We start from the raw sequence: 23,746 nt of genomic DNA on the forward strand, positions 1-23,746 counted from the left end.
CTGTCCTACCAGCCATGCTAAATTCCTTTAGGAGTTGACGTGGGCTTACTGTGTGATGAAAAGTTAACATAGTGTCCCTTAAATAATTGGTGTGAGCCTTAAAAGGCAATGTATATTTTCAATTGAAAATCACCTACCAGCTGCTATAGAATCCACAGAATAATACGGTTAGTCTTCAGTTTGTGAGAATGTGAAGAGAATTTCCTGAACGTCTCAGTCCATCAGTCATGCCAGCTCAGTCAGCTAAGGCAGAAAGCTCATTTTCTTGCTAGTTAACAATCCCAAAGTAATGAATAAGGAATCGTGAATAATGTGCAAAGGCTGTAACTGGTTCGAGAAAACTTAGTTGACTAATTAAGAAAAACAACTACAAGGGACCTGCAGAGGATCATGCAAAGTTTTCCTAATGCAGATTGACACTTTGATTTCCCCCCAAAGTTTGAAGCAAGACTTTTGGTATGATCATGGTTTGGGCTAGAAAGGTAGAATTACATTCTTCTAACAACTCATTCATTCCTACAGAGAGTGCTGACACAATCAGATCTCTCATCAGGGCTTAGTGCTAAAGCTCACTGCCCTGAAGCAGTACAAAAATCAGCTATTTCCTGAACATTTCACTGCACTGTAGGGTTATAGACTTGCCAACTAGGACAACCATTAAATGAACAAATACAGGGAACCACACGGGTAAAAACTGAGAAGTCGGCTATCAAGGCTACTATGGCTTAGAGGTCTAAATCCAGCTACATTTACCTTCTTTAGTTGATCTGCTGGCCTTTCAGCTATGCAGTCTGAATTAGGTATATAAAATCCTCACACAGAATTCAAGAGACTCTTTGCTCACATGGACCCCTGGCAATGAACTGGCTTGGAGCTGGTCTCATCTACCATGTCTTGGGTAGTAATGGCAATGCGTTTTCAAGTGGATGTCCTTTCAGGGATAGATCAGCCTCTGATTTTAGGTAACAGGGCACACAGGGGCTTCATTGCCACTCTCATGTCCTTATGAAGACTTAGTAAACATGATGATAAAGGGGTGAAAAAATCATGAAAGTGGGTTTAGCTACAGTGCATTATGTCCCCTTTTTTAGAAACTGGTGTACAGGGTCAGAAATAAACGCCTACCAAACTTTTAACAGAGTGTAGAACTGAATAGATTCCAACGGTTTTGAAATTCATATTCCACCACCAGCCTCCACTTTAAATTTCCTTCTGTGGCTCTGGGTCCAAATTTTAGGTCAAGCTCAGTAACCCATTCCGGTTACCTCTGTCCACAGTAATAAGAGGCGACTTTGGAAAATATGCCAGTCCTCTTCTAGGGCAGTTAGGCTGTTCAGTGAAGTGCAAGAACCCATTCTGAAGGCTTGTTGCTGTGCTTTTGTGGCCTCCTTACTTCAGTATACAGTTGGGGAAGTTTTGAGTGTGTCCAGCAGAGGGCAGTGTTCTACACACATGCTTGGGGGTAAATTATCAGCCAGGCTGATGCCCAGTTTTCTCTGTTAGCAAGCAGAGAGGCGACTGAAAATTTGTTTCTATCTAACTCATAGAGAGAGCATGATTATGATAGCTAAACACTATGCAGTTCCTCCAGTACTGACATTGGGCATGTTGCTCAGTTGGGAAGAAACCTACTTGCATCCAGCTATAAAAACAGGCTTGAGAGAATTAGATTTTTATTTTTTTCTAATTTCAATAGATAATATTGATGTTATTTTTTTAAGCCTTTTTTCAATTATTAATTTAAATTTTCACAGTTGCAGGAAATTATGTGGGGTGGATTAGACGGAGGGGTCAGAAAATAATTATTTAATGACAATAGACATTGAGACTCAACAAGTTAAAACTTTTCAAAGTAGCAGCCGTGTTAGTCTGTATCCGCAAAAAGAAAAGGAGTACTTGTGGCACCTTAGAGACTAACAAATTTATTTGAGCATAAGCTTTCATGAGCTGTAGCTTATGCTCAAATAAATTTGTTAGTCTCTAAGGTGCCACAAGTACTCCTTTTCTTTTTAAGTTAAAACTTTGTGTAACTTCTGCCTGCTCGGTGCGGCACTCTGTCTCCCTCTAGCGGTGGCTAGGCCAGCTAGTGATTGATGAGCCTGCTACAGGTTGACTAAGAGACACAAGTCTTTTAGCTCAGGCAGTAGAGCCTCATGCATTTAGCTCAAAAGTTCCCAGGTTGATCCCTGCTGACGACAACCAAGGGGGTCAATGTTACATTTACAACCATTAAAAAACAAATTGTCAACATGTCCTGTCAAAATACACAGCCTTTGATCCATGTCTGATACCTTCTCAAGCAGCATTTTTCTGACTTTGCCTATCTGTAAATATTGAGCATTCTCAGTGGAAATATTTTATTTGTCGGTTGGTGTGTGTGTGTGCGCACGGTGAAATCAACATTTATTGATATTTACCGATAAAAAGCGAATCCTTCCAAGCCTACAGAAAGGCTATACATCTCAATCTCAGATAGGGCCTATAGATTTTACTATAATATAGATATTAGTAACCCATGCATCTCTCAGTGCATTGACCTTCCTGGTAAAAATTCCACCTTTTCAATAGAGGGACAAGGTGGGTGAGGTAATATCTTTTATTGGACCAACTTCTGTTGGTGAGAGAGAGAGAGAGAGAGACTCGGCTACAGCTACACAAGATACATCTTTTTAATAGTTCATTTTAAAACTTTCTTTCAATCTCTCTCTCCCCTTCCCTCCCCCCCACATTTATGCATATTTCATGCTGATGAAATGTATTGTGTTGGCAGCTGTGTGAAAAGTATTCTGTGTTCAAGGCTGCCCCAGATTGCCCCATCAGTGAATCCAAGAGAAGCTGTCTCTGTTTCACATTTTATTCCAATTTTTAGTTACCTTTCTGGGTGTGCACAATTCAGAGGTTTCTTTTTATTATTATTGTTATGAAAAAAAATAGAGTAAAGTGGGGCTCTTTTTAATGAATGCATGGCCTCATCTCCTCTGCCAGAAGCTCGCTCCACTGATCATAGCAATGGGGGTTAAGAGAAAAGCAAATATTGACCATCTAAAATTAGGGTTTGTGTGTTCATGACTATAAAAGAAAAGCAGCAAGACAGATGGAGCACGCTACATGATATTTAAGCATAAAGGTCAGTGCATGAGCTGCAAAATGTTTATATTCAACAGCGTTTCAGCGCTTAAAGAACAGGAATTGTCACTGGTGACCGATTTGATAGGAAAATGTTAACAGCTGTGGGCATAAATAGATCCATGTAGAAGCATCCGTCATCATTAGAATGATAACCCCAAAATAAATACATTCCTTGTTTACTTGGCGTTAGTCTCGGTCCCACTCTTAATCCCCATGGACTTTGAACTCAGTCTAAACAACATCTGATTTTGATGCGTGGATTCACTAGGTTTCAATGCTGTTTGAGTGGCTCAGTCACTAAATCAAATCGAATGTTGTTGTGGTTTGCACATGCTTCACAGGCCTCTTGAGCATTGAATACGACTCCGAGGCCTGTGTTGCCTTTGCTTCGTGCACTGCTGACGGATGAAACTCTCTGCCTGTAGTACTTCTATGCCAAGGTAACTCTGTTATATAAACACTGGGGTACAGCACACGATCTATGATGATCGTATTCTATATTGAGGAAGAATAGTGTCAAAAGTCCCATTTAGTTGCCTTAGTTGTTATTAGGGATCGGTCATACTGCATTGTTTCGTTGACTCAAAGTTATATGCATGTGCCTGCTGGCTTTTAGGGTTAGTTAAGGAACTGTTTAACCCATGCAGTTCTGAGAGGAAGACTAGCACCCAGACTTGTAGCTAGAAATATACCAGTCAGCTTTTGGTTTTACACATAGGATTTTCTTGGCTAATTTGACATTCAGCTCTATCCGAATTCTTAACTCCTCTCCAAGTTCAAGAACTTACAGTACCTAACCTACACCAGCAAAATCTCATAACAGTTCATAAACTCCATTATGTGTCAAACAAGCCTCTAACCTTCACCTTTTCCAGAGGTATCAATTTAAGTACTGGTTGGAACAATGAGTGCCCAGCTTGTCATCCATGAAGTCCTGGGTTTAAATGTGAAGGCAAGAAAAGGTCAAAAATGAAAATTAATTGAACGGAATCTGTAGTGAATTTCCATGTCTCACAGTACCACTTACGTGGTAGTCTGAAGATGCCAAGGGCGGAAACAGCAAGTATCTGCCTTCGAGGCACTGGCAGTAATATGGAGAAGCAGGAATGTAATAAAAGGAAGTTTTGCATGTTGAGAGTTGAGGTGCTTTGGCAGAGCTGGGTGGAGACCCAGGACTAGGACAGCAGGAGGTGCTTTAGCAGAGTGGTGTATGGGACAATGTGCTGCAGCAGGTGAAAAGTGAAGTACATCACCAGATCAGTGTAAGCGCCATTGCAAGGTGTCTGCCTCCAGCTGTGCTTTTCAACTGCTTTAACCCTATCCTTCAATTCCTTGAGTAGAACAAAAATCCCCAGTCAACTCCTAATTGATTTATTTATAAACTATTTTACTGTAAGATACTTTTTGCTGTTGATCTCCTCCTCCTCTTACATTCAGGGGAATTGCAATAACTGTCTCTTTGGTATTTTTGATTTATGAGGAATCCTTAATAGTTAATATGATGGCCTTTCACCATGATGACCAGCTACAAAGGGAATCCTTCAGTAAGTGCTGCTTTTCAGCCAGGAGATGCCCTTGTTGTTGCTGGAGTAAACCCAGAGCTGCCACACACACAAAAAAGGTGTTTTCATTTCAACTGACTCTCTATAGGTTTCAGCAGTAAATGTGTTAACAGAAGCATAGCTGTAACCTGTGACAGTCCACAGCAGTGGCCAAAATAAATGCTTATTATTAAAATTCTGGAATCCTCTCCATTAATTTACACAGTGGTCCTCTGGGATGTTAGGGCTAAGCAGCAAATCGGGTGAGAGGCTTGCAGACTCTAATTACAGCCTGCTTATGCTGTCTGCACTCTGGAAATCCATTACATGCTATAAATATATATAGAAGAGACAACGGGCTCACTTTGGAGGAACTGAACTGTTCAGTACTAAAAGGAAATTATTCAGCATTTTCTTCCTGTATAGTAACAAAGAAAAAGTATCTGAGAGGGTGTTAAAGATGACAATAAATAAGAAAATGTTGACACCTAGCCCCAGATTTTCATAACCTACGCATATCTGCAGTCCCAGTTTGCACTGCAATGATTGTGTAGGCATTTGTGTTTGATTGCACATGCAAGTAATAGAGTATCTAACTGGGCATTTTTGCATGCCAGTGCTATGATTGTCCAGAGTATCTTGGTGACAGAGAGTGCAGTTCTGAAAAATCTGTGCCTCCAGATTTTAGACAAAGGGGTAGATTGTGCCTTTAGGCACAGCTCCGGGCCGTGCATAAACTATACAACTTCAGAAGTAGTCCCAAAGGAGGGACTGTGACTCAGAGACATGTTGAGTCATAATTCCTCCCCTGACGCTGCCTTGCTGGGGGAAAGAGGAGGGGGGAGAGTGATTTACTGCTCACTTGTAACAGTAGTAAACTGCTACAGAGTCCTTGCATTGGCTCATCTACTCTGTTCAGTGAGTGCGGTGGGTGGAACCAAGTCTCCAGCTATTTGAAAGCTCTCTCCACTGCAGGGAGGGAGTAAGTGGTTGAGTGGCCCCACTTATGCCTGTGCACCCAGCTCCAGCTAGCCCTTAGAATGGATGTAAGGGGGATTCCTTCTCCCTCTTGAGAGGCTGTTTGAATCAGAGCCTCGCCTGGGTAGTAATTCAGTAGTAGTAGTAGCAGTTAGATTACGCCAACTCCAGTAATTCCATCCGGGCTACAAATCCCCTTGGACCTTCAACTGGATTGAATATTCTTCACTTTCTGCTCTCCAGTGTGTAGTGATGCTGCACACTGTTAAACAGCAGCCATATTCCAGCCCAGAGGTGACTGCATTTCAGCAGTGGGTGCCGCTTATCTATCTCATAGGGGTGCTGACTTAATTATTTATTGTTGGATAAGTGCTTTGAGATCATTGGATGAAAGGCATTATAGAAGAGCCACATACTGGGCCAAATTCATCCCTGATGGCAGCCAATGGAGTTACACTGGCATGAATATGGCATGTTGTTGTTATTATTACTTAGGGTATGTCTACACTTCAAACTGGAAGGTGTAAAGTCCAGCAGGAGGAGATATACCTACTTTAGATCTGATCCATCTCATGCACCAAAAATACAAGGGTACCAGCAGCAACACAAATCGTGGGAGGGGCTACACACCTAGCATCTTGGATGGGTACATACTCAGGGCAGCTAGCCCCTCACCACCCTGGCTAAGCTTAAGCACAGGTATGTCTCCTAGAGTTGGAATTAGCCTCTGCTTATGGGCTGCCGGGAGAAAACGGACTAGACATCCAAGTGGAACTGTCATGTCAGTTCTCATTAGCCACAGGGAGTGGAATATATAGAGAAAACAAGGAGCATAAAAGGTGCAAAGTGCATTAAATAAAACACAAAAATCCTCACAATTAACTTTCCTGCGTTCTTTGCTTCCATTTGGACCAGAAGCAGAAGTCCCAATATAAGACAAGAGAGAGGCTGCTCTTGCAGAATTTCCAGGCATGAGGAAAAATAAGAAGTCTTGTGAGAAGCAGTTTTCATTAGATTTCCACCCCAGTTCTGTAGACCCAAAGCATATGTATAAGCTTCAGGGAAACCTTCCAACAGAACCTCACCTTTGGAGATTCCCCCACCTCTAGCACAAACACTCAGCTAGTGGCTGAACTGTTGAAAGAGTTTTGGGTGCTGGCTCAGTGATTTGGATGCACAATTCCCATAATTCATATTAACCAAATTTTCAGAGAGCTATTAGGAGTTTTTACACTCCATCAAAATTTTTAAAGTAAATCACCTAACTGAAAACCCAATGCAATGTACTGACAATGTTAGCGGCAGGGCTCAAAGTCTTTAAAAAAAAAAAGCAGCTTCCAAATTATTTTTTGGGTCAATGAAGAAGTATTCCTGGCTAGATTGAGCCTCTAATTTGTGCACTAGTATTAAAAATGCATGTGCAAAACCCCTGCATTGACCATTTGTACATGCAATAGCTTGCCTGGCATGTGTACACATGGTAATTGGGTGCACAATTGGATACCTATAGTTTTTGAACCTTACCAATTTAATTCTACTAATATAAAACTTTTTGTTATTGTCACATGCTCTAAACATGCTTTAGTGCATTCAAGTAAATGCCCTACAGCATATGTAGAGTATATACTACAGTAAATTGATCTCTGAGTAAGATAACTAAATTGCTCTTAGTAGGTAGGTTTTATGTGCTTAAGAGGTGGCTCAGAAGCATGCAAGCAGTACAACTAATAAAGATAATAAGGCAGGTAGATTTATGTAGGCATCGTACACAACATATGGTCCAATCATGAAGGTTCCAAGGAGACATTTATTTCTGCTTCTGCAAAATTTAATTTCAGTCCAACAGTTTACATTTCACACACAAAACCTGGGATGCCATTTTATCAATGTGCAGAGTACACAGAGTTTTACAGTAGCAGCCAGTGAGCTAAATTGGTGTTAATGGACACCCACGTACTGTTGTGAGAAATGTCCCAGGCTGATGCAGGTACAGTCCACAGAATGCAGTGGCAGAGCATTGTATGTATAATCTGTTTTAGACGGATATGTAAAAAATATGTGTAACACAATCACAGTGACATTGCACCTCATAGAGACTAAATATGCAATGACCCCAAAGCCCTCGGGCAGTCTCAAAAGTAACTGCTAGGCACTTCACAGGACATATTTTGTATATTTCTTTGAACAGCCCTTAAATGAAAAATTATTCAGGGTATATGAATTACCTAATATTGTTAGCCTTGGGTTGCTAAGAGACTTTGGACTATGCAACTGATAATACTAGTAAGCAACAGAAAGAAAACAGATTGAATTACTGTGGGCCAAATTCTACTCTCAGTTATATCCGTGTAATTCCATGAAACTCACTGGAAGTGCATGAGTGTAACAGGCAGCAGAAAGAGTTTCTGTGCTTCAGTGGCCATCATCATGGATGTGATCAATTTATTGCTAATTAGAGCATATACAGTAAATCCTCAATCCACTATAGTTGGATAAGCCAGACAGTGAATGTCTATGGGAGTTGTTAGAAGTTTGGAGTAAAGATATACTGAAGGTGCCTATCTAGCTATAAGTCATTTTTATTACTTGCTAGAGTAGATGGGTTGATAGATAGCTATCATGTAAATTTAGGCTTCATGTTGTACATATCAGAAACCCCTACGAAACAGGAAGAGGACACAGATAGCACAAAGAAATCAGACACTTTGTAACTCTCTTCCCAACTATGGTTCTTAAAAAGCTTGGGTAGAATAAAATCAAACAAATGGATGAGTCGTCTTCTAATAATAATAACAATGTTCCCTCTTTCCCTTCACTTTGGGTAATATCTTTTTTCCTGTTTAAAAAAAACTGCAGTGACAATTTGACCCTATAAATTACTACTAAAGAAAGCTGGGGCTTTGATTTTCAGAGTTGTGGAGCACTCGCACTACCAGGTGATTTCAGTGAGAGCTCTGGGTGCTCAGCATCTCTGAAAATCAAAGCCCCAGGTGTCTCAATTTGGGCACTTAAAACCAGTGACACCCAAAATAAGGTGAAAAATTAGGATTTATATTTCAATAAATAATAGTTTTTTACCAGAAACCAATCCTCCAGTCAGTAACATGAATGTTATTAAAGAAAATGAAGACTTGCATGGTCTTATGGTTAAAACAAACAATGAAGATTCAACTGGGTTCTGCTGAGCCACTGACTCACACTATGACTCTGGTCAAATCATTTGACCTCCTTGTACCCTCAGTCAGTCCTGCTGGCTGAAGTCAGAGCCTTGCTGAAAAGCAGATGTTTCATCTGTATTGAACATTCCTAATATTTACATATAAAGCATCAGCTGGGCCTCAATTCAGCAAAGCACTTAAGTGTGTGCTTAACTTTAAGCATGTGCATAAATCTTTTTCTGTTCAGGAAAGTACTCAAGTACATGCTTACATTTAAATCCCATTGACTTCAGCTGGAACTAAGCATGTGCTTAAGTGCTGTACTAAATCTGAGCCTTAATGACTGATTTGACTTTATTTAAGTCAGGTTTCTGATAATATTTTCCAATAAGTTAATAGTGTAATATTACTTTTAGATGGTCAGCAGATCTGGGAGATGGAGGCAACGGTGGATAAAGATAAGAGCCAACCTGTAAGTATACAAAATAATGTATGTCCTTTACTGCCTGCTTTTCAGCTATATGCTGAGAATATCTTCTGCAAGGTGCTGAGCACCTCCAACTTCCATTGACTTCAGTGGGAGTCCAGGCTGGTCGGAGCTTTGCAGGCTGGGACCCTTTGTTTGCGTTGCTTTATTTACATTTAGGGCCTGATTCTGCAAGGTGCTGAGCAGCCTTGACGCCTATTGAGGTCAGTGGAACCTTACAGTGCACCATCAGCGCCTTCTAGGTTCCAGCCCTTATAGTGCACTGGGCCTTATCTGCTCCTAAGGAAGTGAATGGCACTGTTGCAATGGAAGTTGGATCAGTGGGATCAGATTGTAAAAAAGTAATAAATACACATTTTGAATAATTACATTTCATGTTTATCAAGTGCATTGGAGTAGTTGAAGCACTAAAGCATTAATCAGTATTCTGTGTGTTCTGTATTTAGCTGAGACTTCTCTCTTCAACATCAGGACATCAGCAACAGAAGCCATAGAGGATGTGACATTTAAAAACCAGTTTCCCGATATCAGAAATCTTCCAGTCCTAACCCACCTGTCCCTTCTTTCCCCACATCCTCCTTTTCAGAGGGGAACAAGAAAATTCCTTTTCCTTCCTCCAAGGATATGTACTCCATGGGGTAGTTACCTGAGAGTCTGTTGATCATTGGACTTCAGTTTCTAATAGGATATTGTCTCCTTTCATTGTTTCAGAGCATGCTTTTTGTAGAGATACCAGAGTATAGGAACAAGCACATCCGTACACCGGTGAAGGTCAATTTCTATGTCATCAATGGAAAAAGAAAAAGAAGTCAGCCACAGCATTTTACCTATCACCCAGGTAATTCTTTATGCAGAGGGCAGATTGGGCTACAATTTCTCACAGGGCAGGCTTTGTAGTCCGATACCTCATTCTCTTGTCATTAACTAAGCATCTGAATTTTTCTAATTTAATGCAGAGTTACTGCCAGATCACCAGTTGTTATTTGGTTTAAAGGTTGCGTGTAATTTTGGAGGAGGATTTTTTTATATATACATATATGTATGTAAGGGGGCTTTACATCAGATATCCAGGCAATGGGCTGATCGTGCCCCATTTATGACAATAGGAGTTCGCAAATGATTTCAGTGAGAGCAGGATCAGACGCTTATGTGCTCTGACCCTGTGAAAACAATGAATATTGCCTTCCCTAGTTGACATATACCACAGAAAGTTAACATCAGACCCGGGGAAAGGAGTACTAGAGTAGGGAAGGAGAAGAGTGGGACATATTCTTTAATGGAGGAGGGCCAGTTTAGATATGAAAGAAAAGTTTGGATGTTTCTCAAACTCTTTCCCTGGGGAATTGGTGAGTAAGAAGTGAAACAGGATTACTCATGAAATTCCCAGCACTTCCTAGTTTTGGCTGATTTTCTCAGTGGAAACCAGAAAGCACGAAATAACCTGACTGGATTTTTCAAGCTTTGAACTAATATCTCAGTGCCACTAATTTCTAAGGATGGGGAAACATCCTGATCAGTTCTTACTTAATACAAAGCATTTCACCAGTCCCTAGTGGAAAATGCTTCACTGCTCTATATGATTCATAGTTAGAGAGAGTTAAGGCTTTTGATGGCCACTAAATTGTTGCACTGTGAAATTACATTTGGAAATACGCTGTTATTTCAAAAAGAGCCTCAAAATGTAAACTTTAAAAAAAGCTATAAGATTCCATTAGAAATTTATCTGTCTACAGGTTTCAGAGGGGTATTCGTGTTCGTCTGTATCAGTAAAAACAATGAGGAGTCCTTGTGGCACCTTAGAAACTAGCACATTTATTTGGGCATAAGCTTTCGTGGGCTATAACCCACTTCATCAGATGCATGGAGTGAGAAATACAGTAAGCAGGTATAAATATAATTTATATAATAGAATATAAAATAATTTTCCCTCTGTTGATACTTCTTGTCAACTGTTGGGAATGGGCTACATCCACCCTAATTGAATTGGCCTCATTAGTATTGACCCCCCACTTGGTAAGGCAACTCCCATCTTTTCATGTGCTGTATTTTTATACTTGCCTACTGTATTTTCCACTCCGTGCATCTGATGAAGTGGGTTATAGCCCACAAAAACTTATGCCCAAATAAATTTGTTAGTCTCTAAGGTGCCACAAGGACTCCTTGTTGTTTTTACTGTCTATATAACTGTTGTCCAGTCTGCCTGGTATGCCTGGAATCTTATCTGCACTAAGATTCAGGGCATTAAGATGTAGGGATGGTTACAAGAAGTAAAAATTGCATTATTTGCCTGCAAAAAACCCTTCTTTTCCCACCACATTAAGATTCAGTCGACTTTTACAAATGGGAGTTTATTCTCCTTTTATTGATTATGTCGGCCATTGTTACTGGGGAAGACTTATGCAAAAAGATTGGGTCTCGAAGACAGCATTAAAAATGGTCAAGCCTAGTCTGTTCCTTTGGATCTCTAATTAATCTCTTGGACTGGAAAACAGGGCTGCAAATCTTGCAATATCAGCACGTCTCAGAAACTGTCTATTAATTCCGTTTTCCACTGGGGTCAGAAGTGCTATGAGGAAGCCTCTCTCCTGGTTTCTTTGTAGTTTTGCTTTGGGTTTCGCCTAGAACTAGAAATTGCAGAACCGAGACAAAAATTAATTAAAATCACAGCAATAAAAATAAAAAGCTAATCTGAATGTTTGAACCTTGAGAAATATGAGGTTTAAGTTTTGGGTAAAGTTTTTGTCCATCCTAACGCTAAGTGCTTTCACGAGAGATTCTCCCATGATTGCACTCAAGCAATTTACTACCTGTAGTGCCCTTGTGGAGAGTGCACTCACCCACACACACTCTCACAATGATTTAGGTCTCTTCTTAGTGCCAGGGAAAAAAAATCGTTGTGTCTCAGTTGCTCGTTAAGAATAATGTCCTTTGCATGCTTTATTCTAGTACCATCAATCAAAACAGAGCCCATTGATGACTATGATCCAGCTTTAATCTGCAATACAGTACACAGTGGTCTGGGAACAGTAACACAGCCTTACTATTCACAGCACACAATGGTCACCGAATCCCCTTCCTGTCTTGTGGCCACTATGGCTTCCTGCCAGCAGTTGCGTTCAGGCCTATCTTCTACTGATTCTCGATATCATCAGCAGAACCCAGCAGCTGTAATATACCAAAGAAGCAAAAGTCTCAGTCCTAGCCAACTAGGCTACCAGCAATCCAGTTTGATGGCCACACAGGTTTCCATTTCAGATGCACACAGGTCAGTGCTGGTACATGCTGGTTCCCCAGGCCAAACCTCAGCTGTGCTCCACCACTCTCCAACCAGTCAACAGTCTTCTCCCGTGATACACTATTCTCCAACCAATCAGCAGCTGAGGTGTGGAAGTCATCAAGAATTCCAGCATATCATGTGCTGCGAAAATTTTACCTCTAATGTAGCAAGACCCAGCCAGCCTCAGGTCAGTCAAGCACAAAGGATAAGTCCAAGTTCATATCCTACCGTGATTCAGCAGCAGACAGCCACAAGCCCGAGAGCAGCAAAAAATGGACCGCCCGTTAGTGATCAGAAAGAAGTGTTACCAGCCGGAGTCACTATTAAACAGGAACAGAACCTGGACCAGGCATATCTGGATGATGGTAAGCAGCACTCTTTTTTTATGACATATAATTCCATCTGGTCCTCTGTACAAAAATAATGTGGCCTCCTTCTTGACAGGGTGAGAACCCATCCCTTGTAAAGTTTTATATTTTCTTAATGTAAGAGCCTTTCATAAGCTGCATTTTTGGTAGATAGCAACACAAAAAAATGAAGCATTTCCACAGTCCATAGAAAACCTCTGTCTTTTAAGTCACGGGGTGAGCTGTCAGGTTTTAAACTGTTTCTAATTTTTTTTCCACTTGCCAAACGTTAGTTGAAAATGGAGAAACCGACAAAAAGTGGGTTTTTTTAAAAATTATTTATATCAATGCAAATTCCACAATGTAAAACCCTTTTATACATTTAATAAATACATTTTTAAAAAGCCTAATTGAACAGTCCATGAAGACACATAATGAATGGGGTAGTGCTGCAGGCAAAACTATTGCAGATGTTCTAGATGAACAGTAGTACATTGATTAGTAAAACAATGTCATTTCTTTGTTGTGAGCCCAGTAGATTTAGCTGTTAGCAGTGAATAAAAGCAAAAGTAAAGCCTTGTTTGAATATATCCTGCTTATCCTTAGGTAGATAAGAGTTATTGGCAAACGGGTTGATTGGTTGTTTTGTTAAACATTAGTACTATTTCATAGCAGGCAAAAAATATAAAGCTAAGGCTTGGGGGCTAGATCCTGTTCCTTTTAAAGTTAGGAGCAAAACCCATGTTTACTTCCGTGGGAGCACAAGCCCTTGATTAGAATGCTGCATATAAGTGGAGTGGGCTGGATTGTGTAATTGTGTATGTAAAATGCACACCTAATTTTCATGTGCTGTTACTGTGACTGCACTCACAATCCAAGTATTACCTGTGCAAATTGCTAATTTTGGTCCCATGCGTGTGCACGTGCAATTCTGACAATCGACGTATAAATTAGGCAAACAATACTTAGTGATATTGCATGCACAGTTATACAGGTATAGATTTTGAAATTCTAGCCCTGTCAGTTTTCCTCTGTGAACCTAGAGGTACTGAGTATTTGAAGACACATTTATCTGATATGATCATCATGGCTGCTTGCTGCGGGCAGAACAGATTTCTATTCCCCACCCCTCACAGACACACTTTTTTCCTTCTTAATGTAGTCTGTATTTGAAATGTTTGAGCTTCTTCATTCAGCCATGGCAGTTGATGTCATCTTGGCCCCATTACAGCAATCATTCTGGGGCAGTTCTTACAAATATAAAATGATCTTTGTCTGCAGAGAGAATTTTGCTAGTATTTTTTGGACCTGAAATAAATAAAGTAAGCAAAAGCCAGGGACTGCTCAGGGAAAGCAGCTTTATAACAGCGCGAGGTAATTTTTCTCTGTAATAGAAGTGGCCACTGTGTCTTAACATTCTTTTAATATTAGGGCATCAGAGATTCTTCCTCCTTTCTATAAATATTGGACACACAAAAAAAATCTCATGGTTGCAATACAAATGAAAAAATAAGGAAATTCAAAGTTAAGTCTGATGAACTTTGGGCCTGTTCCAGAACCCACTGAAGTTAAAAGAAAGACTTCAGTGGGCTTTGGATCACATCTGTAATGCCCAGCTATACCATGAGTGCATCAGAATGGTGCACAGTGTACCTCAAAGCATGTGTTACAAAACAGGGAGTGCAAGTGAAAGACTGGCAGTGAGTTGGGAATGAAGTTCCAGGCTTCTGTTTGAACATCTTTGTCATCAGGTTGGCTGCTGGTCTGTATACTAACGTTCCACTGAACTCTATGGGATATTAGTGACTACATTCACAATAGGTGCCTTTGTCTCGGAAGAGCATGAAAAAATTGCATGCCCCCTGAGCATACAATATTGCTCAAAGTTAGTTGTTTGTGGGAGTTGTGTCTGAGTCAGGACTACAGAACAGAACCCTTTTCTATGGAGAAATTTTGCAAGTGACACAACAGGGTAAAAGAGCTGCTTTGGTCTGACATTTGGACACATTTTATTTACCTGTTTAACTCATAATAGCTCACTGGAGCCCTTAAAATCCTTAGCATAAACTGTATTCTTATTCAGAGGGTTCTTTCAGCTATTTTTTAGGCTAGAGGCCACATCCATCCATGGAATGGAAATATTAAGTATGCACAAATGATCATGATATTGCACATTGTAGGTCAAAACTAGAGGTCAGCTCTCAATCATCTGAATTTTCAGAATTTTCAGATTAATTATAAGGTATTATGCCCAAGATGGACTATGGGGAATTATTCACACTAGTATTTCCCTTCCCTACATGTTTACTTTATTAAGAAGGAGCCCTTGGGGTAGTTATGCTTTACTTTGCAAAACACATGATTCCAAAATGTTCAGGTCTTGAAAACCACTTTGCTTTTCCATGGGGAAAAGTGATTCAGAATATAACAAAAACCACATTTTGCTAACTAGAAAATTTATTTTTGCACTTTATAGTATTAAAAGAAACCCAAATCAATACAATTATGGAAGTTTGACAAGTCCCTTTGGCGGAATCGATCTCCTGAGATTATAAGAGGTGATTAATCTTGCTGTGATACTTATCGGGTAGATGCTTAGATGACCATTCCCAGGGCTAGTTCCACCTTGTATTTAGTTGTGATACTCTGAGTACCTTTCCCAGACCTGAAGAAGAGCTCTGTGTAGCTCCAAAGCTTATCTCTTTCACCAAGAGAAGTTGGTCCAATAAAAGATATGACCTCACCCACCTTGTCTCTCCCTTCCCATGGTTAGGTTTAACCAGCTGGATGGTTGTATTGTGCTATAGCTGACAACTTCTGCATAGTTACTACTAAGACCATGGTTGTTTTGGTGTTTCTTGCTTCCCTTCTCTTTTCTTCCCCGTCCCCTATCTTTCTCCTTCTAGTCCTTCATCCTGTTCTTCTCTCTCTAGATTTCTGCTGACACGCCAGGATTGGTGGGGTTTTTGGTTTGGTTTGGGGTTTTGTTGTATTATAGTTGCATCCTTCCCTCTCCTCTCTGTCTCCAAGTCCCTTGCTCTTGTGGTTAATGCAAAGTCTTGCAATTCAGGGAACTAAGAATCTATTCTCAGCTCTGACATGAAGTTCCTGTGTGACCTTGGGCAAATCCTGCCCCATCGGTTCCTCATCTGTTCAATGGGAGATAACAACTACTGCCACACAGGGCTATAGTGTTCATTAATGTTTGAACAATCTTGGAAGCAACCAGAGAAATACAGGGTACAATTATTATTATTATTAATATTATTTCTCTTTTTTCTTCTGGCCCTCTTATTGTGTTTCTGCTGCCAGGTCCGTTATGTTGTCTCCCTGTAGTAATTCTCCTCCCATCTCTGCAGCTAAAAAGCAGCTTTTCTTCTTTTTGAGATCATGACTCTTTCTTTGCCCAGTGCACTCTCAGCTCCAAGGACCCCTGCCGCTGACACATACTATTAGAGTAATCCACGTAGCCCTTCCTTTTCATCTTACTTTTAAAATATGATTCTTGTTCCACCTCCAAACGATATTGCCACTTCCTGTGCCCAAATGCTACACATACTCATCAGTGATGCCTTCCTATGATAGTTCCACTTGTGTGTGCCACCTTACAACAAGAGGTCAGCTGGCTTGTGTAACCCATACACCTTCTGGGTGTGGTGTTCTGTCTCATCTAGTGGCACTGAGACCACTTAAGGAGAGAGTTAAATGAGTCTGCCCTACAGCCTCAGCTAACAGCCAGTTGGTTTTTAGCTCATGCAGTAGAGGCTCAGGCATTAAGCTTCAGAGGTCCCAGGTTCGATCCCACCCACTGGCAACCGGGTTTTGTCGGTGTTACACTTCCACTAACTACCTTTCCAATCCACTGCCGTTCACTTCCATCTTCTTCTCAGCTTCCTTAGTCTCACAGGCAAGGGCTGGCAGAACCACCAAACTTCTTGTTCTTCCATAACATTATTTAAAGGGAGCATAGAACAAAGCTATCCAGCAGTTTAGGTTCTGTTTGGAAATGTAAAACAGATGGAGATAACTTGAGTTGGATGTTGTCTGAATTAAGTCTGTCCAGCTCTTCAGGGAGATTTTATCCAGGGTTCAGATTTGGACCTGTTTCAACCATTTCCCCCGTGCTACTCTGTGTTAGAAGCACAAGATACATCTTAGATTGGATTCCACCTGGAAGAAAGAGAAGGTGGGGAGGACAAAGAATGACCTAGCGCAGGATAATTGAAAAGGATGCTGCCATCACAGAGACAACTTCCAGTGGAATCAAACATCTTGCTCTTGATAGACAGCAGTGGGCAAAGTGGATTGCCCCATGTGCCATTAGGCACAGAAATCTCTAAATCTAGGGTACAAAAAGGAAGGCACAGTTGCTAGGGAACTAGCCTACAAAGATTCAAGTACCTGCAATTGCACAGAGCTCCTGTGTGACCTTGGGCAAGTCATTTAGCCTCTGTGTGCTTCAATTCCCCATCTGTAAAATGGAAAAATCACAATACCCTGGTGAGGGGGGACTGACATCAATACGTTGATGATTGTGAGGCACTCAGATACTACAGAAATAGTGGCCTTAGACAGACTGACCTTAGACAGACTCAGTGGGAGTAAATAAAGATGGTAGAATCTGGCCCTAAATAAGTAAATAAATATGTAGCTGCTCTCCAAAGTGGTATTGATTTTCCAGCCTGAGAATATGTTAAGTTACATGTTTTTTTACTTCACAAAGAAATATGTTTGTCATTCAGATGGCAACTATCTAACCACATCTCAAAACCCCAAAATAGCCTCTCTGCTGCAATATATCTGAATTATTTTCAGTGTGTCAGTAATTAGAAGAGCAGTGGGAAGGAAGGCAGTAGGCACAACTGCCGCAGTTCATCAGACTTGCAGTTCCGTGGAGCCCTTTTATAGCAAAGTTATTTCACAGAAAAACTGCACTTGAAACGGATGTTTCAGTAGAACTGAAATTGCAACCTGCACCTTGTGATACATATAAATGACCTAGGACTTTCACTCACCTTCACTAAGACCAGGATATTACTCTCTGTGGGTTCTGCCACACACCACAGTAATTGTCGCCCAAATGAGATTTTTATTCTGATTATTGACACTTCAGGATGATTCTACTTATCTTTGTACAGCATGACACAAAAGTGTCACCAGATGCTTAGGAAATTATTCTATTGCATGCTTCCGGCCACTCTGAGAAAGTTACCAGGCCTTACAGGGTCCCCAGGACTAGTCCAGGAGTTGAAGTGTGCATCTCTTGTTTTCTCTCTTACTAATAATGAACCAGGTTGTATCATTAGCCACAGACTTCCACTGGGCGCCCAATGCAAAGCAGCCCTCCCTAGGGAGATGCTGTGGGAGGGAGCGTATCTCAAGAAAACACAGTGCTTCCTGGAGCACCTGAGTAGTGTAGCTGCTGGACCACCCATTGGATGGGACTGCAACCGTGGTGCCAGCCCATACTGTGGCTGCATCTGACCCCAGACATTTTGTACATTCAGAGCATCAGGACTCGCTGATGGCGGGGCAAATGGGGAGGCTTCTTGCACTTCTCCAATGCAGGCTTGGGCCTGCTGTGCTCCTGTGCAAGGCCCTGGCTGTGTTTCAGGGCAAGAAGCAGGCAGGGCAAGAAGCAGTATTTAGGGAAGGTGAGGATTATATCTATATGGGAGGAAAGAAGAGGAAGGACTTGCAGTTAGTTGCAGGGCACAGGGCTGCTCTAATTTATTCCAGCTGGAGCAGTCTTCATTGGACCTTTGTTGTGGGCCAGAATTATCACAGCTCACTGAGCTCCAACTCTGCCCTCTCCAGCCCCCTCTGCTGAGGGTAAAGGAGCACGTGGCCTAAAGCCAACGATGTCAGCTGGGGATTCCCCCGCACAAGGGGAACCTTAGCTGCATGATTAAGGCAGCTTAAAGTCCCCTTCATGCTACTGGAGTAGCACAGAAAACTTACCTGGGGCCAAGGATCTAGCCCTTTGACTGGATTCAGTGAAGCTATCTCTCTAAGTTCACACTGTTTCTTTCAACTTCAGGCTGCACAGAACATGGTCTCCTATGCTTACGTTACAGTTTGGTTTTAGCTCTCTCTTTTTCCGCCTGTGAGTGTTGGACAAAATCACAAAGGAGCCTATAGTTGAGGGAGAAAAATGGCTTTTTCTCTTTCTATTTTCTCGCATTATAGAAGGTAGTGAATTTGTATTTTGTAGGGCTGTGGTTTGAGTAGAGAAAACATTTGCATCAAAAAAGCCATTTTCTGTTTATGATTAGAACTACTTTTCATAGAAGGTGTGGTCATAGATTCAGTGGACTCCGAGTAGAGCCTGTACATTCTCCAAGCAATTTCACCTGGATTAAAGCAAATCTATGCATTAGCCAATCTGATGCTGGTCCTATAGCTCTTACTACTCAGCATTATCCACTTGGTCTCAGTTGAGGTCACTATTCTATGTTTTGGTTCCACTGCACCCCATATATTTTATTAATTATTATTATTATTACTTATTTCTATGGCTAAAGTGCCTAAGAGCCTCAGCCACAGACCTGGGCTTCATGGTGCTAGTCGCTGTACAGATTCAGAGCAGAAAGATGGTCCCTGCCTTCAAGAGCTTAATATCTATTAAAAAGAGGTGGAAAGAACATAACAATGGGAGGCAGGATTCCTGCATTCTATTCTCAACTCTGCCAGGGACATGAAAAAGTCAAGTCACCTAACCACTCTGGGCTTTGGTGTACCCTTATGTAAAAATGTATCCTAATAGTTATCCTACCTCACAGGAGGTGTTGTGAGGCCAAGTTGACGCATGTTAGTAAAATGCACAAGAATCCTTGGGGAAAAGGTGGCATATACTTGGCTAAGTGCCAGGTATTATTATTGTCATGGTTGGCTCACACCTGATTTTTCACAGGCCTCTTGAAACAAAACAAGACCACAAAAGCCCAAGCATTTTTTCACATGTGTACGAACCCCAGGAACTCCAATTCTAAACATTTTTGGCACTCAAGGCAATATTACAATTAAAAATAGTAAATATTTTGATTGAATTCAAGTAACCTTTGCATAAGTAGCCTGACATCCTCTCTGCATATGTAAAAATGAAGATGTTTCCCTAGCAGCATTCCTGAGTAGCTATCCAAAAAAACCAAACCAAAATAAAACAACAAACAAAAAACACGCCATACATCCAAAATCAGCTGTGGAGGAAGGAAAAAAATGAACCGAGTGATTAAAAGCCTAGTTCCACTAGCATCCCTTTGTTCTTGAGTTCAGGAATCTTTAATTGGTGCAGCACAATGCCCACAGGCAAGTTTCTGACAAAGCATTTCCTGTTCAGAAGAACATGCAAAGTCCATTAAGAGAGCACGCAGACTGTGGAGAACGGATAGTCACGTAGGGGTATATATACGCTCACTGTGTTTGTGGGTAGGGCCTCTCAGACAACTGGTGCACCAAGACAAGAAAAAATCCCATCTACTTGCTGGTGGAAGACGAGCTTGTTTGGAGACTAAACCAGATGACGATTATCAGCACCAAGGAATCAGTTTCCAGATGGCATGAAACAACTTTCGATTGTAATTTTGAAATCCTGGAAAACAATAACTTGAAAAAGGAATGTGTTCATGCATTTGGGAACTGAAAGCTTCTAAACCACAATAAAGTCCATTCCCAGACTTGTTGTCCACTTACTTTACACTCATTGCATTCCATAGACAGTCTGAATCACGGGCAGCAAACAGCTCCTATAAAGAAGACCATAGGAACATCATTGGATGTCCATCTGCTGGAAGACACTTGCCAAAATAGGCCATATATTTACTTTTACTTGCTCAATTCACACAGAACTTTCAAATTAAAGGGATAACCACAGTACTTGTCACGTCTGGGACACCTTTCACTCTAGGGAGAGACACACTAACGAATTATGCCTAACACTACTAGCTAGGGAGGCAGGTGAGTGTTATTGTCTGCATGACACAGATTGGTAAACTGAGACACACAGTGGTTACGTGACCTGCCCAAGCTCATACAGGAAGTCACTGGCAAAAGTGAAAATAGAACAAGGAGTGCTAATTCCCAGTTCTCTGTGCTATCCACTAGACTGTACCACATGTCAGCATGTAAAGCGTGTAAACATAATGTTAAAATATATCAAAAGTTTTCCTCCTCCCTAATAGCTCATTATATGCAGAGGGGCTGCTAGGTTGCTTGTGCAAAGATTATTTTAATTAAATCAAAATCTTTACTATTTTTAACTGAAATATTTCCCCAAAGGCCAAATTTATAAAAGGCATGATAAAAACCTGTGTGCATGACCATGCCTGCAGTTACTGTAAGTGCACATGCAAAGCAGGTAAATGTATGAACAAATTGCTGCTTGGGTGAACTACATCACTCTGCACTGCACCCAGACAGTGCCCTCTGCACCGGGCCCATATAGTGCCCCCTTCACCATGTAAGCCCTGAGAAAGGGGCTGTGAAGCTCGGTCTACACTTTTAGAAGTTTTACCACCTGGTTATGTTGATTAGGGGTGTGTGATTGCTTTTGCTGACATTGCTATTAAGCCCTAGATGCAGTTATATTGGTATAAAAGTCCTTGTATCTGCATAGCTTATGTCCGTTCAGGGAACCCAGATAAGCTATGTTGGTAGAAGCACTTTTATACCAATATAATTGTGTCTACACTAGGAGGTCTCTGCTGGTTTAACTATACCAGCATAGCTAAACTGCCAACACCTTTAAGTGTAAACGAGGCCTAAGTGATGCACAGGGGTAATGTCTCCCTAGATGCCTCACTAGCTATTTATGCACACACCGCCTCTGATGGTCACATTGGCAATAATCACATGAGCTTTGCCCATGTTTCTTAGCTAAGGACCCAAATCTCCTTTTGAAAAAATTGATCCTAATGGCCATGTACTTCTGACAAGGCTAATGCAATCCACTGGCTGTAATTGTGTGGAGGATTTGTCCTTTTCCTTATGACCCCAGCACATGAGTCTTTCATGTATGTCATTATTCTGCTAGTACATCCAGCTCTCACTCCCTTGTAATCAGTACCTTCATTTTAGTGTTAATGTAACCAAATAATCAGTGTCCAAGGCCTTATTCATAGCGCAACTGTATTGCCAGCTCTTGCAATTTTATTGTGAGTTTTGCAATATTTCATGTTTTTCCAGGACCCGGTACCTGGAGTCAGAATATCAGCTTTTATTGGTTTGTTTGTTTGTTTTAAGTAAGTTTCAAGCCTTTGTAGTTGTGGAACAAAACTTGGAAACATGAACCGCAAAGGTTCAGAAACCAAGAGGCAAATAAAAACAACCCCAACTGTATTACTTTTAAAATTGCATGATTTGTAGCCAATCTCATGATCATTTGGGGCATGATTGTTAATTCTTAAAACATTGGAAAGATGGGCCTTTTCTAATACAAATGAAGCCTTATGGATGAGGCATTTAAAATATAGTTTTCTTCCACCTGGTCATCATAATTTGTCTCACATAAAAACTTTTTTTTACTGACCACTGTGCTTTTAAAAAAAAAAACTGGTGATGAATCATCTGAATTTTCCATCCATTTGCAAGTCAGTTTTCTTAAGAAAGCTCTCAAGGGTGAGAGCCCTTTTTCTGCCCATAGCAGAAGCTGCTATGAGCTTACTCTCACAGATTGTTTTATAGGACCGCTTACTCACCAGCTCCGACACACTTTTATGCTCTAATTTCAATGCTGTATGTTTCTAGAGAAACTTTAAAATCAGACTGGACAAGTATTCTAGAAGAAACACTGTAGGGACAATTTTGCATTGATGACCTGAAAGGTCTTTTACATCCCTGGCTTCAGTGATTTGAAAAAGCAAGCAGCACATCTTGGGCCAACCCAGCAGCAGTCAGAGATGGGGGAGAAAATGAATGAACATCCTTACCCTGCTGATTTACATCTCAGTAATTTGTATCAGGCTGCTGACTTTCATACTCCTTGTTTCTCATTTTATAATATATTATTTTTAAGTTTAACAAAGAAGAAATAAGGGGAAGGTAACAGGTAACCTAAAATAGATAAATCACAGTGATGTGTCAGAATCAACAGTCCAAACTCCAATTTTGCAAGTGTTTGAAATCTGGGTAAATCCAGACGCAAATTTCACAGGTGGGGTCACAACCAACCCCCTCCCCCAATACATCTTTGGGGGCATTCAAAATCAAAAACAAATTCTGGTGTGTGTGCCCGCCTCTAATACACATACTATAGTCTCTCTGGTACATAAGAATGGCCATACTGGGTCAGACCAAAGGTCCATCTAGCCCAGTATCCTGTCTTCCGACAGTGGCCAATGCCAGGTGCGCCAGAGGGAATGAACAGAACAGGCAATCGTCAAGTGATCCATCCCCTATCACCCATTCCCACCTTCTGGCAAACAGAGGCTAGGGACACCATCCCTGCCCATTCTGGCTAATGGTTCATTTCTGATCCCTGTTACAGTCTTAGCCACATTAAGTCTGTGGTCTCTGTGCTGTGTCTTCTAGAGGTCAGATAGAAATAACTTTTGTTATCCCTGGCCTTGGGATAAAGTAAAGTGGTGGTCTACTTTAGTCGTACAAGGGACATATCCTTAGCTGGTATAAATCAGCATAGCTCCACTGAAGTCTCTCCTAGGAATTTCACTAGCAATGTACTGCTATGCTAATGTACACTGAGCATCTGACCGAATAGTCTCCATCTCACAGGAGGAAACCTCTAAGCCAACCAGTCCGCTAAGCTATGGCCCAGTACGGACTTTTAATTTTGAAACTCCACGCCAGTTTGAAAGCATGGGCCAAATTTTATC

General features: G+C 41.1%; 1 protein-coding gene across 3 annotated transcripts in view; it reads left to right on the plus strand.

Annotated features, from left to right (window-relative positions):
* Nucleotides 1-23,746, plus strand: part of NFATC2 (nuclear factor of activated T cells 2) — a 131,495-nt gene that overhangs the window by 76,931 nt on the left and 30,818 nt on the right. For all 3 annotated transcript variants that reach the window (XM_074969979.1, XM_074969980.1, XM_074969978.1), the window contains 3 exons: nt 9,223-9,278; nt 10,005-10,131; nt 12,240-12,935. In XM_074969979.1, coding sequence (XP_074826080.1) covers nt 9,223-9,278; nt 10,005-10,131; nt 12,240-12,935 — 879 coding nt within the window. The remainder of the gene's footprint in view (nt 1-9,222; nt 9,279-10,004; nt 10,132-12,239; nt 12,936-23,746) is intronic.

The sequence above is a fragment of the Natator depressus genome, chromosome 13 (genome assembly GCF_965152275.1).
Source record: "Natator depressus isolate rNatDep1 chromosome 13, rNatDep2.hap1, whole genome shotgun sequence".
Classification (NCBI taxonomy): Eukaryota; Metazoa; Chordata; order Testudines; family Cheloniidae; genus Natator; species Natator depressus.